The sequence below is a fragment of the Lynx rufus genome, unplaced genomic scaffold (genome assembly GCF_022079265.1).
Source record: "Lynx rufus isolate CCGP_SWC_20201006 ecotype Redwood Valley unplaced genomic scaffold, mLynRuf1.p SCAF_8, whole genome shotgun sequence".
Taxonomy (NCBI): Eukaryota; Metazoa; Chordata; class Mammalia; order Carnivora; family Felidae; genus Lynx; species Lynx rufus.
The window spans coordinates 23,362,120-23,375,930 of NW_025814896.1; the positions used below are offsets into that span (position 1 = coordinate 23,362,120).

General features: G+C 42.2%; 1 protein-coding gene across 1 annotated transcript in view; it reads right to left on the reverse strand.

Annotated features, from left to right (window-relative positions):
* CNBD2 (cyclic nucleotide binding domain containing 2) overlaps positions 1–13,811 on the reverse strand; it is a 66,343-nt gene that overhangs the window by 49,508 nt on the left and 3,024 nt on the right. The window contains exon 3 of the mRNA XM_047068411.1: positions 11,726–11,824. Coding sequence (XP_046924367.1) covers positions 11,726–11,824 — 99 coding nt within the window. The remainder of the gene's footprint in view (positions 1–11,725; positions 11,825–13,811) is intronic.

Sequence of the window (13,811 nt, forward strand, 5' to 3'; positions counted from 1 at the left end):
AAAGAGGGGGCACCCAGGGGTGCCTGGGTGGTTCAGTTGGTTAAGCATCTCACTTCAGCTCAGGTCATGATCTCGCTGCTTGTGGGCCCTGCGTCAGGCTCTGTGCTGACAGCTTGGAGCCTGGAGCCTGCTTTAGATTCTGTCTCCCTCTCTCTCTCCCCCTCCCCTGCTTCATGCTCTGTCTCTCTCTCTCTCTCTCTCTCTTTCAAAAATAAATATACATTAAAAAAATTTTTTTTTAAAGAAAAGAGGGGCACCTGGCAGGTTCAGTTGGAGCAGCATGCTAGTCTTAATCTCGAGACTGTGAATTTGAGCCCCACATTGGGTGTGGAGATTACTTAGATAAAAATTAAAAAAGGGGTGCCTGGGTGGCGCAGTCGGTTAAGCCTCCGACTTCAGCCAGGTCACGATCTCGCGGTCCGTGAGTTCGAGCCCCGCGTCAGGCTCTGGGCTGATGGCTCAGAGCCTGGAGCCTGTTTCTGATTCTGTGCCTCCCTCTCTCTCTGCCCCTCCCCCGTTCATGCTCTGTCTCTCTCTGTCCCAAAAATAAATAAAACGTTGAAAAAAAAATTCAAAAAAAAGATGAAGAAGAAGAAAGAAAGAAAGAAAGGAGGGAAGAAGGGAAGGAGGGCTGGGGCGGGGGGGAGGAAGAAACGGGTGCCTGGATGGCTCAATCAGTTAAGCATCCAACTCTTGATTTTGGCTCAGGTTCATGAGATTGAGCCCCACATTGGGCTCCACGCTCAAAGTGTGAAGCTTGCTTGGGATTCTCTCTCCCTCTCTCTCTGCCCCTCTCACGCTTGCTCACTCTCTCTCTCTCTCTAAAAATAAATAAACTTGAAAAAATATACATGGAAGGAAGGAAGGAAGGAAGAAAGGAAGGAAGGAAGGAAGGAAGGAAGGAAGGAAGGAAGGAAGGAAAGGAAGGGGGGTGGGAAGGGGAGGGGAGGAACATTATTAGAGATAACAGAAAGTAAGTTAAAGTGACAACAATACCATTTTACGCTTACCAGATTTGGGGAATGGAAGGCATTTCCCATGGGAAAAGCTGAAAACAACTGAATGTATCAACACATTATAAGACAGTAAGAGGAGTGAACATAGCACTAGAGTTGTTTGTACATGGAGGTCTATGTGGGTAAAGCTCACACAAAATTTTGAGTGAAAAAAAGGTTGAAAAATGATGCCATTTTGATACCATTTAAAAAAATGTGCTACATGCTATGTTGCTTACAAATACATACAAATGTAATAAAAATTTTAAATCTAGATAGGAAGGGTACACATCCTCAGGAAAGTGGTCACCAGTGAGGAGGAACAGAATGGGATGGTAAGAAGGTTCACCTGTAACTGTAATGTTTTCTTTGAAAAATATATATCTGCAAGAAATATGGAGAAAGTTTTTATAAATAAAATTAATACTCATCACATACCAATTTTCCATTGTCAGGCACTATTCTAAGCCCTCTATATGTATTGACTCATTTAGCCCTCAACAATAAATCAATTCAGTAGATACTATCATCACCTTTACAGAGGCAAAAACAGGCACAGCAAATCAAGTAACTTGCCTAATACTAATATTAGTCATAGGACTAACAGGGGATAGGGATTTGAACCAAGCAGTCTGGCTCCAGGGTCCATAAATTTAACCTATCACTCTGTCCTGCTGCCAGGCCTTATTCTCTCTGGATTTCACAATAGCAGGAAAGGTGGATACAGAGCTGTTCTTAGGGGCTTGGAGTAGCCTGTGGTAAGCCCATTGTCAAGAGGATAGTAGTCTAAAGGGAAGGGGTCAGGATTCAGTCTTTCTGAAGCCTAACATGGAAGTCTACCCTTTGTGCCATGCTGGGACCCCAAAAGGTGCAGGGTGGGCCCCCTCCTACACCTGCCTCTCCCTTCCTCAAATACCTGTCTGTGCAACCTTCCACTCTCCCCTCCCAGGACCCCTGACACTCCTCACCAGTTCCTTCTTCAGGATCTGCCATGAATAAGACACTCTATATCTCCTCATGGTTCCTGAGCTGGCAAATGGCATAACGAGCCCCTTTGCCTTTCAAGGGAAGGACCACAAATCCTTCCCAAAGAATCCACTTATATTAGAAACAAATAGCTTCCTGCAGTGGCAAGGTAGAAGCTCCTCTCCACTCCTCATACCCTACCAACAGCTTCTGAAAGCCTTGAGTTCTGAGAAAATCTCATTCTCAGAATCTCCTTACGTCACAATGGAGGGTTCTGGAAGAGAAGGCAGTGGGAAGGAATTGGAATCTGGGAGTCTAATATTTATTGAGCACCAACAGGCATTATCTTATTTATCCTCACAACAACCACAAGGTGAGGGGCCTCCTACCCAGTCCCTACATAAGACTGAGGCTCCAAGTAGCTAACTGACTGCCAATCATGGGGCCATCTTAAAGGAAGTAGGAGGTTTCTGGGCTGGGAGCAGGAGCACCCAACACCTCAGCCTAGGGGGCACTCCGAGGCTTAGAACTTGGGAGACCCTGAAGTGTTGGTGTATGGCACTGTCCTACAAATCTTGTTAAATCAGCAAATCAGGAACACTCAGAAAATCAGAAGTCCTCCAGAGACGCCTAGGTGGCTCAGTCGGTTAAACGTCTGACCAGTTCAGGTCATGATCTCATGTTTCATGAGTTCGAGCCCCACATCGGGCTCTGTGCTGACAGCTCAGAGCCTGGAGCTTGCTTCAGATTCTGTGTCTCCTTCTCTCTCTCTGCTCCTCCCCCACTCACACTCTGTCTCTTTCTCTCTCAAAAATAAATAAACATTAAAAAGAAAAAAATAAAATCAGAAGTCCTTGGCTAAATGAGGTTAAAATGTTGAAAGGAATTTGGTGGCTAGAACTCAATGACTCTGAGGTCCTTCCAAAGGTAGAGAAGAATATAGGATCTAAAGTACTGCCATCTACTAGATAAAAGATGGCAGTTGATCATCCCAATTTGCTCTCATACAAGAATCTTCAATAAAAAACGACTCTGGGTGCTGCGTGGCAGTTAAGCGTCTGACTCTTGATTTCAGCTCAGGTCATGATCTTGCAGTTCATGCGTTTAAGTCCAGTGTTGAGCTTCACGCTGACAGCATGAAGCCTGCTTGGGATTCTCTCTATCCCTCTCTCTCTGCCCCTTCCCTGTCCTCTCTCTCTCTCTCTCTCAATAAATACATAAACTTGAAACAAAACGAACAAAAAACCCTGATGACTTCAAGTGCTGCATGATTTGCCATTCCTAACCAGCTACACCTATCTGCCAACCCTCTCCCCACTGACTGCCAAATGGAAGGACACAACATGGTGAAGACAGTCTGATGGTGAATAAGACCCAAGCTCTGAATTACTCAATTCAAAGGTCACCACTCCTAGGGTGAGCCACTAACCACTTACAAAGATGAGAAGAGATCGAATTGGTTTTTTTCCCCCTTACCTGGAGAAAAGATGCAAAGTACTCAGGGAAAACAGAGTACGTGAAAGTTTCAGACAAAAAGAGAGAAGAGCAGTGTGGGGCTTTTGCCTCCCCTTCCACAGAACTGGTCTTAAGGAAGGAAATACAAAAGTTTAGGGGATTTCTCAAACAAACCACTGGGGATGGGGAAGGCAAGAGAAATGGTGGGAGGTGGCTCCGGACAGGGAGGTACCTGATGGGTCCTGGGAGCTGCCTGACAGGCAAGTGATGTGGCGAGGACAGACTCACAAAGGGGGCTTTGGAGGATACTGGTAAGTAGGACCAAGAACCTGATGAGACCCTGAAAGTAGACATTCCCTACTTCACCTCTTGCCAGCAGTGGTTGTATAATTTCCCTGGGAATTGGATCAGTATTGGGGAGAAAGAGGCAGGAAGTTTGGAGAACCTTGAACTGGCCTAAGATGAATCAATCAGCATGAAATTACATTTCCTCAAAATTACTGGACTGGATCTCAATTTACCTGAAGATATCTAAATTAAGTTGTCTATGAGGAGGCAGGCTGGAGACTCAGACATTAAAGTCAGCTCTAGAAATTAAAAAAAAGTGTCATTTTTGTCCAAGTTTCTAATCTTATAATTGAACTGTTGCAGAATAGAATGTCAGAAAGGGCATTGGTCCTATTCTACTGTGATCTTGGGTAAATTACTTAACCACATTGGGCCTCACTTTCCTCCTTTTATTTAAAAAATTTTTTTGTAAGTTTATTTATTTTGAGAGAGAGAACACGCATGCAAGTGGGGTAGGGGCAGAGAGAGAAGGGAGAGAGAAACCCAAGCAGGCTCTGCACTGTCAGCACAGAGCCTGATGTGGCACTTGAACTCACAAACCATGAGATCATGACCTGAGCCGAAACCAAGAGTCCGGCGCTTGACAGACTGAGCCACCCAGGCACCCCATCCTCCTTTTAAAACTGAGTCAGAGGGCCCCCTGGGTGGCTCAATTGGTTAAGTGTCCAACTTTGGCTCAGGTCATGATCTCACAGCTCATGAGTTCGAGCCTCACGTCGGGTTCTGTGCTGACAGCTCAGAGCCTGGAGCCTGCTTTGGATTCTGTGTCTCTCTCTTCCCTTCTCCCATTTGTACTCTGTCTCTCTCTCAAAAATAAACAAACGTTTAAAAATTTTTTTCAAAAACTGAGAGTCAGTTCTACAAATAATTTCTTTTTAAGATCCTTGTTTTGCTAATTGTAAGAGTTATGCAACAAACATTTATAGAGCTCCAACTACATACAAAGCATGAAAAGGTGAATAAGACATGGTCTCTGTTCACAAGGAGTTCACAATATGGTGGAAATGGAAACCATAAGAGAAAGCCACAAGAGAAAGCTGGACTACAATAAAGCTATAAAGATAAATTGAAGAAAGGGCAGGGCCTGATCAGGGAGCATGAGATGTAGCTGGAATGTGAGATGCCCCAGAGTCCTGGCAGGAAGTAAGGCTGAGCAGGCAGAGGTCACAAACCAGCCACCCATGGGCCAAAGTGGGCTTGCAGACTGCTTTATTTGACTCACATGGTGTTCTGGTTAAAATATCGTTAAAACTTAACCTGGTTATCTTTAGTTGGGGAATGGGCTCTCTAATTCACCAAAGTCCTCACCTCACAAAATCGTGTTAACTGCCAGGCACGTTACCTATTTGCAATCCCCAATATAGGATCTATACGGCCTCTTTCAGGCGTAAAGTCCTTTGACTATATAACCAGTGGTTGCAAAATTGTGGTCCACAGGCCATAACTAGCCTGCTGGCTTGTTTTGATAGTTTTGAAAAATATTGAATTAGTTTGGGTGCCTGGCTGGCTCTGTCAGTAGAACATGCAACTCTTGATCTCAAGGTCATGAGTTCAAGCCCCAGATTGGGTGTAGAGATTACTAAAAATAACATCATTCAGAAATGCAAAGATGGTCAATAGAGAATCCATAATCTGTTAACGTGGCTAAGGAGAAAAATCATCTTATCTTCTTCATATATTTAAAAACTTTTTGAAGAGGTGTCTGACTGGCTCAGTGGGTGGAGTCTGCAACTCTTAATCTCGGAGTTCAAGCCCCATGTTGGCTGTAGAGATTTCTTAAAAATAAAAGAAAAAATATTTTTTTAAAAAAGAAAGAATTTTGGGGTGCCTGGCTGGCTCAGTGGGAAAAGTATGGGACTCTTGATCTCAGGGTGGTGAGTTTGAGCCCCACACTGGGTGTAGAGATTACTTAAACAAACTTAAAAAAATTTTTTTTTAATTTTTGAGAGGGCCACACTAATGAACAGGTCACTCTTGTAGACAAATAGGGGTCCAATGTGCCAGGACCTTAGTAACACTGCACAGAGCATGCTTCAGAGCTGTCCCATTGGTTAAGGGCTACCCCTGGTGGCATTCACTCGCTAGCTTTTCTGGACCGAGCAACCTGTGGCCAGAGAAAGCCTTCAGCGAAGCTGCTTAGAGTAGAAAGCTATCTTGTTGGCCTGTGCAAAAATGGCAAGTCAGGGGGTTAGAGCCAACAGAAAATGCCTGGGGCTGCAGGCCCCTGGGAGAGCTGGCAGAGTTCCAAATTCTCCCCAAAAGGTCAGAACACTTGAAGACAGACCCAACAGCATCTTCTGTAGAACGCTGGTATGGTGAGGGCTGGGCTCTGCGAGCTTCCCTGGTGCCACTGGCATGTGGCAAGGAGAGCAGGGCATGTGGGCTGACAGGGAAATGCACACAGGCCATTTTGCAGCCCTGCAGCTGCCAAGCTCTATCTGCCGGAAGAGGAAAGAACTAAACCCATTCACTCACACAAAACCTCTGTCAGAAGGAGCTTTGCTAATGACCCTAAGACACTTCCTGCCAGTCTGGAATTCTACTTCAGTCCCTTCTCCACAACCTCCAGCAAATGGCTGGTTCAGAAAGAACTCACTTCATTTAAAGGGGATTTATAATTAAAATAAATAAATAGCACCAGACCTATATATTACAGAAAAGTGGGAGAAGGAGACAGGGAGCAAGAAAAACAAATGGCAGATAAAAGGCATCCATCAGAAAAAAAATTAACATGAAACAGATGATAATCATGAACAACAAAGAACTCAAAGGGCTTAATACATTTTAAAAACAAGAGTTTAAAGCAAAGGTGCAGAGAGTTCAAAGAGATGAAGCTACTGGAGGAGATGGCATTGGCAAAGGTCAGGAAAGAAGTGTTGTTTTGTTTTGTTTTGTTTTTTAAAAAAACCCACCTCCGAACTGAGGATAATTTCAGAAACATCAAAAAAGGACGCTAGCCTTGCAGAGGTCAGGATTGCAGAAAGCAAGTGAAGGAGTTGTCAATGAACAATTAAAATGGAACCAAGAAATAGCAGAGCTAACAGGTATGGAGATACACAGAGAGAGTGGGAGGATTAAGTACATGGGTTTCTTCTACCTTTATAGCTGTAAATCTCTGTTTTTTAAGATTTTAAGTAATCTCTACACGCCAACATGAGGCTCAAACCTACAACCTCGAGATCAAGAGTGCACCGACTGAGACAGCCAGGCGCCCCTATAGCTGTAAATCTTAAGACGCCTTTTAAACCAAATAGACCACGAAACAGATGTATAAGAATATTTAAAGATATAAAGGGAACTAACAACGATAATTAAAAGTGGATAGAGGGGCGCCTGGGTGGCGCAGTCGGTTAAGCGTCCGACTTCAGCCAGGTCACGATCTCGCGGTCCGGGAGTTCGAGCCCCGCGTCAGGCTCTGGGCTGATGGCTCAGAGCCTGGAGCCTGTTTCCGATTCTGTGTCTCCCTCTCTCTCTGCTCCTCCCCCGTTCATGCTCTGTCTCTCTCTGTCCCAAAAATAAATAAACGTTGAAAAAAAATTAAAAAAAAAAAAGTGGATAGGAAAGAATGAGAAAAAGAAGTATAACAATTATTCTTTTTTGACTTGAATTTTACACTGGGTGTATATATATCTCACCTATTAAAATGAATGCATCAATTTAAAATTTTTTAAATTTATTTATTTTGAGAGAGAGAGAGACAGAGACAGAGAGAGAAGGAGAGAGAATCCCAAGCAGGCTCCATGCTGTCCGTGCAGAGCCCAGTGTGAGGCTTGAACCCACCAACTGTAAGATCATGACCTGAGCTGAAACCAAGACTCTGATGCTTAACTGAGACACCCAGGCTTCCCCCACTCAAATTTTTTTGTTAAGTAAACTCTAGCCCCAATGTGGGGCTGGAACTCATGGCCCCAAAATCAAGAGTCGCATGCTCTACTGACTGAGCCAGCCAGGCACCCGTGAATATATCAATTTTTAAGTAATAAAACAAAATCAATGCAGTACAACACAGCTCCTAGTAAAGCACCACACTATAAACAGGTTCACTGAAAACTAGAAACTGGGAGGGTTGCAATTGAATAAAAATAAATGAAAGGAGAAGATAGGGAAAGGATTATAAAGTATCCAGGCTTCTCAATTTACATTGGTTTATCACGAACAATAATTACTAATAACTGAGTTAAGTGCAAACATAATCCAGCCAGATTAAGCACCCTAGACCAGTTACCTCCAGTTCATCAAAACATCAAAAGATCTTTATCCGAAGATCAAACACATTTGATAAAAAAGGTTATAGGGGCGCCTGGGTGGCGCAGTCGGTTAAGCGTCCGACTTCGGCTCAGGTCATGATCTTGCGGTCCGTGAGTTCGAGCCCCGCGTCGGGCTCTGTGCTGACGGCTCAGAGCCTGGAGCCTGTTTCGGATTCTGTGTCTCCCTCTCTCTGACCCTCCCCCATTCATGCTCTGTCTCTCTCTGTCTCAAAAATAAATAAACGTTAAAAAAAAATTTTTTTTTTTAAAAATTAAAAAAAAAAAAGGTTATCAAAAAGAAATTAATAAAGTCAGTAGAGAGATTAGGGCAAGCTTCCTAGACTTCATAATAAAAAATAAAACACACACACACACACAGGAACATCCTGGGGCCTTTTATCCAAACCACCTCATTAGCTGAACCTGCTTTCTCTTCACCATGATCACAGCTGGCCTTCTGAAATGATGTATGTAGTGTGTGGTGAGTGTAAATGAAATGATTAGATTACTAAATCTTTTGAAAATATGAATGTCCTGTCTACTTGTAACTTACCTTAAAAATTTCTATTTAACACCTCACATTAAGAAAATAATGCAAAATAACAACTGTTGGCAAGGATGGGGAAAAACTAGAACCCAAGTGCACTGATGGTGGGAACGTACAACAGTAGAGCCACTGTGGAAAACAGTACGGCAGCTGCTCAAAATTAACCATAGCATTACCATGATTCAACAATTCTACTTCTGGGTATATACTCAGAGGACTTAACAGCAGAGACTCAAAAAGATATCTGCATACCAATGTTCATAGCAGCATTATTTACAATAGTGAAAAGGTAGAAAAACCCAATGTCTGCTGACAAATGAATAGCAAAATGCACAACATATATATAATGGAATATTCCTTAAAAAGGAAGGAAATTCTGATACATGCTATAACTTTGATGAACCTTGAAAACATTATGCTAAGAAGCCAGACACAAAAGGACAAATATTGTAGGATTTCATTTATATGAGGTTCCTACAAGAGTCAAATTCACAGAGACAGAAAATAGAATGGTGGTCTCAGGGGCTAGGAGGGGTGAATGGGGAGTTATTATTTAATGGGTATAGAATTTCAGCTGGGGAAGATGAAAATTTGCTGAAGACAGATGGTAGCGATGGCTACATGACAATGTGAATGTAGTTAATGCCACTGAACTATACACTTAAAGATAGTTAAAATGGTAAATTTTGTTTTGTAGATTATACCACAATTTTTCTTTAAGTTAAAAATAATAATGTCCCCCTTCTCTCTCCATTCCTAAATGATTGTCTAGAAGCCATAGGTGGGGCCAGCCATGGTGGGCATCTGCCTGGGGGGTGAGGGGAGGCTGTGGTGGGATAGCAAGTAGCACTGAAGCCTTGAGCAGGGTTGGGGGAATGGAAGCAACTACAGGAGACTAGCTACTTGTAAGAGGATAGGTCAAAGAAGACCTTGAGAGCCAAGTTTCTCTCTGTTGAAGAAGGGAATTAAGTGTATGGAAAGGGAGAAAACTGGAATAAACCCCCTGGCGTTAAACTTGAGGTAAAGTTGTTGGTGTGAACTCATGGATTTCGAGAGAGAGAGAGACAGACGCAGAAACAGAGATACAAATATATATATATATATATATATATATATATATATATATACACACACATACACACACACACACACACACACACACACACTGGTAAAAACACAAAAATTCAACTGAGTAAATTTGAAGATCTAATTGGCTTTATCAAACAATTCATAAATAATGCGGTACCTCCTCTAGCAAACAGAGATGCTTTGAAGAGTTATGCAAAATGGAAGGGTTTCACAGAGAAGAGGTGGGGCAAGGAAGTCAGCAAAGGAAACGCGAGAGTTCCTGGGAGGAAAGTAAGAGTTCAGGATGATCGCTTCTCACTGGCTGAGCCACAGCACTTCCCATTGGCTGGGTTTGTTGCTGGGCCAGAATTATCTCCTTTCCTTTTGCCCAGGTAGTGAAGTAGTAACACCTTCCCATTGGGAGATGGAAGATACTTGTCCTCCAGTTTGGGGTAACTGGCCACAAGTGGTTGGGTGAGAGCTCCCCCTACCTGGCCTTTCCAACTCCAATTTTAGTTGAGGTTTCCTTTACTAACTTTCGGGGTATATACATGCATGCATACATATATACATACACACACCCTAGCTCTGTTCATGAGGGAGTCATACATACACGCATGCATGCATACATACATACACCCTAGCTTTGTTCCTGAGGGAGCCTGGGAGCAGCAATTATTCCAACAGCAACGAACAAACCCAGTGTCCAAATCCTGGTTTCTAAACACCATTCTCCACTAAAAGAATAAAGGTTTCTTGGAGAAATGGCTGATTCCAGAGCTGGGATGGGGAAGGTACAATGTGCTTAAAACTAAGGAAAGTTTCAAAAAATGATGGCACATGTCAAAAGGATACAAAAGGACATGAGCAGGTTCCCACTGGTCAAATCCAGGATAATTTGAGCATCAGAATGAATAATGAATTCCAGTGGTAAGCAAGATGCAGTAATCCCATTACAGCCTCTCTCCCTCGTCTCTTACAACTAAAAACTTTGGACAAAACACAAACAGCAACTAACTTGGGACTCTTACAAGTAAATAATGGCAAGTGTACTGGGGGGTTGGTAGTAAAAAAGAAGAAACAGGGGCTCCTGGGTAGCTTAGTTGGTTGAAAGTCCAACTTCGGCTCAGGTCATGATCTCACAGTTCGAGGGTTTGAGCCCCATATTGGGCTCGCTACTGCCAGCACAGAGCCTGCTTCGGATCTTCTGTCCCCCTCTCTCTGCCCCTCCCTTGCTTGCACTCTCTCTCTCTCTCTCTCAAAAATAAATTTTAAAAAACAAAACAAACAAACAAAAAAACCAACCAACCAACCAAACAAACAAATCCCATTGGGGGTGAGTTTCCAGGTTTAATGAAGTAACAGGATATAAATAACTAGACAAAAATCAATTGTATTTTTATATATTATCAAACAATTAGAAACTAAAAATTTTTAAACAATACCATTTGTAGTAGCACTAAAAACACAAAATACTTAGGTATAAATATAACATAATATGTGCAGATTCTGTATGATGAAAACAATGAAACATTGATGTAAGAAATTAAAGAACACCTAAATAATACCAAACCTGGTACCAGTTCCTTTGCATATATTTCCTCACTGATTCTTCAGAGCCATTCTGTGAGGTAGTTACTACCCCCAAGCTCAGAAAGAGTCTGATTTATCTAAGCCATATTATAAAATAATTCATAGCAGCTTTATTTGGAATAGCCCCAAATTGGAAATAATGCAAATGTCTTTCAACCAGTGCCAGGATAAGCAAGCCATGGTGTACATCCCCACTATGGATTATTACTCAGCAATAAAAATGAACAAACTACTGACATACGAAACAACCTAGATGAATTAGATGAATCTCCAGGGATTTATTCTGAATGAAAAAAGCCAGTCCCAAATGGCTACTTACTGTATATTCCATTTACATAACATTTTTTGAAGTGACAAAATCATAGAGATGGAGAACAGATTAGTGGTTGCCCGCAGCTAAGGATAGGGGGGCTGTTAGCGGAGAGGAATGGGTGTAACTATAAAGTGGTAGCAATTATAAAGGGATTGTCAGAGCCAGACCCAAAGACCTGACTTTTACTGCCTACCTGCTTGTACTCACCAACCTTTGTCCCACATTTTTCCTTAAGTTCTTCTTTCCAGCTTATCTTTAATTCAGGCAAAAGACCCCAAGGGGCATAACATCCCTGTGGTGGGAACAAAAACTAAGCCTCAAGCAATAACAACTTCCTGGACAAAGAGTTGCAGCAGGCCCAGATCACCCAGACCAGTCTGAACACAATCCCTGACTCACATTTGTGCAGATGGACCATGGGGTGACCAACTGTTACCTTCACCTCACTATAATACTAAAATCTTGGGGCACCTGGATGGCTCAGCTGGTTAAGCGTCTGATGTTGGCTCAAATCATGACCTCACAGTTCATAAGTTCGAGCCCCGCATGAAGCTCTGTGCTGACAGTTCAGAGCCTGAAGCCTGCTTCAGATTCTCTATCTCCCTCTCTCTCTCTGCCCCTCCCCGGCTCGCACTCTGTGTCCCTCTCTCTCAAAAAATACATAAACAGGAAACAATCAGCAAAACTAAAAGGCAAGCCAACATAATGGGAGAAGATATTTGCAAATGACATATCAGATAAAGGGTTAGTATCCAAAATCTATAAAGAACTTATCAAACTCAACACCCAAAAAACAAATAATCCAGTGAAGAAATGGGCAAAAGACATGAATAGACACTTCTCCAAAGAAGACATGCAGATGGCCAACTGACACATGAAAAAATGCTTAACATCACTCATCATCAGGGAAATACAAATCAAAACCACAATGAGATACCACCTTACACCTGTCAGAATGGCTAACATTAACAACTCAGGCAACAACAGATGTTGGCAAGGATGCGGAAAAAGAGGATCTCTTTTGCATTGTTGGTGGGAATGCAAGCTGGTGCAGCCAGTATGGAAAACAGTATGGAGGTTCCTCAAAAGACTAAAAATAGAACTACCCTACGACCCAGCAATTGCACTACTAGGCATTTACCCAAGGGATACAGGTGTGCTGTTTCGAAGGGACACATGCAACCCCATGTTTATAGCAGCACTATCAACAATAGCCAAAGTATGGAAAGGGCCTAAATGTCCATAATGGATAAATGCATAAAGAAGATGTGGTATATATATACAATGGGGTATTACTCAGCAATCAAAAAGGATGAAATCTTGCCATTTGCAACTACATGGATGGAACTGGAGGGTATTGTGCTAAGTGAAATTAGTCAATCAGAGAAAGACAAAAATCATATGACTTCACTCATATGAAGACTTTAAGAGACAAAACAGATGAACATAAGGGAAGGAAAACAAAAATAATATAAAAACAGGGAGGGGACAAAACAGAAGAGACTCACAAATATGGAGAACAAACTGAGGGTTACTGGAGGGGTTGTGGGAAGGGGGATGGGCTAAACGGGTAAGGGGCACTAAGGAATCTACTCCTGAAATCATTGTTGCACTATATGCTAATTTGAATGTAAATTTTAAAAAATAAAAAGTAAAATTAAAAAAAATAAACAAACATGATAATACTAAAATCTCCACTCAAGGAGGAGCACAAGCCTCATTTACATAATATACACTGCATGTATAGGCATGGATCCTTAAGGTGCATGCACAACCTTATGCCCACCTCTAACATGTGATGACAAGGCCCTCCTTATCTAAATATTCATCCTAACCCCAAATAAAAGGAATCCATTCATCTTTGCTTAGGGAGTCACAGCTTCAGAAGTTATTACCCATGATCTCCTTAGTTGCTGCAAATAAAGTTTACTTTGTGAGCTCTACGTGGTGTGGTCTCTATCTGTGATTCATTAAAAATCAAACTCACTTTAGTTTGGTTACAGGATCTTAGTGCTCATCAAATGTTTCTAGATATTGATTGTGGTACAGCTGCATGATAAAACTGCATAAGCCTGCATACATATACAAATGAGTACTTATAAAACTGGTGAAATCTGAATAAACTCTGTGGCTTCTATCATTGTCAATTTCCTGGTTTTGACATTGTATTATGGTTATGTAGGGCATTACCACTGGGGGAAATTGGATGAAGTGTGCATGAGACCTCTCTGTTCTATTTTTGCAACTTTCTATGAATCTATGGTTATTTCCATATAAAA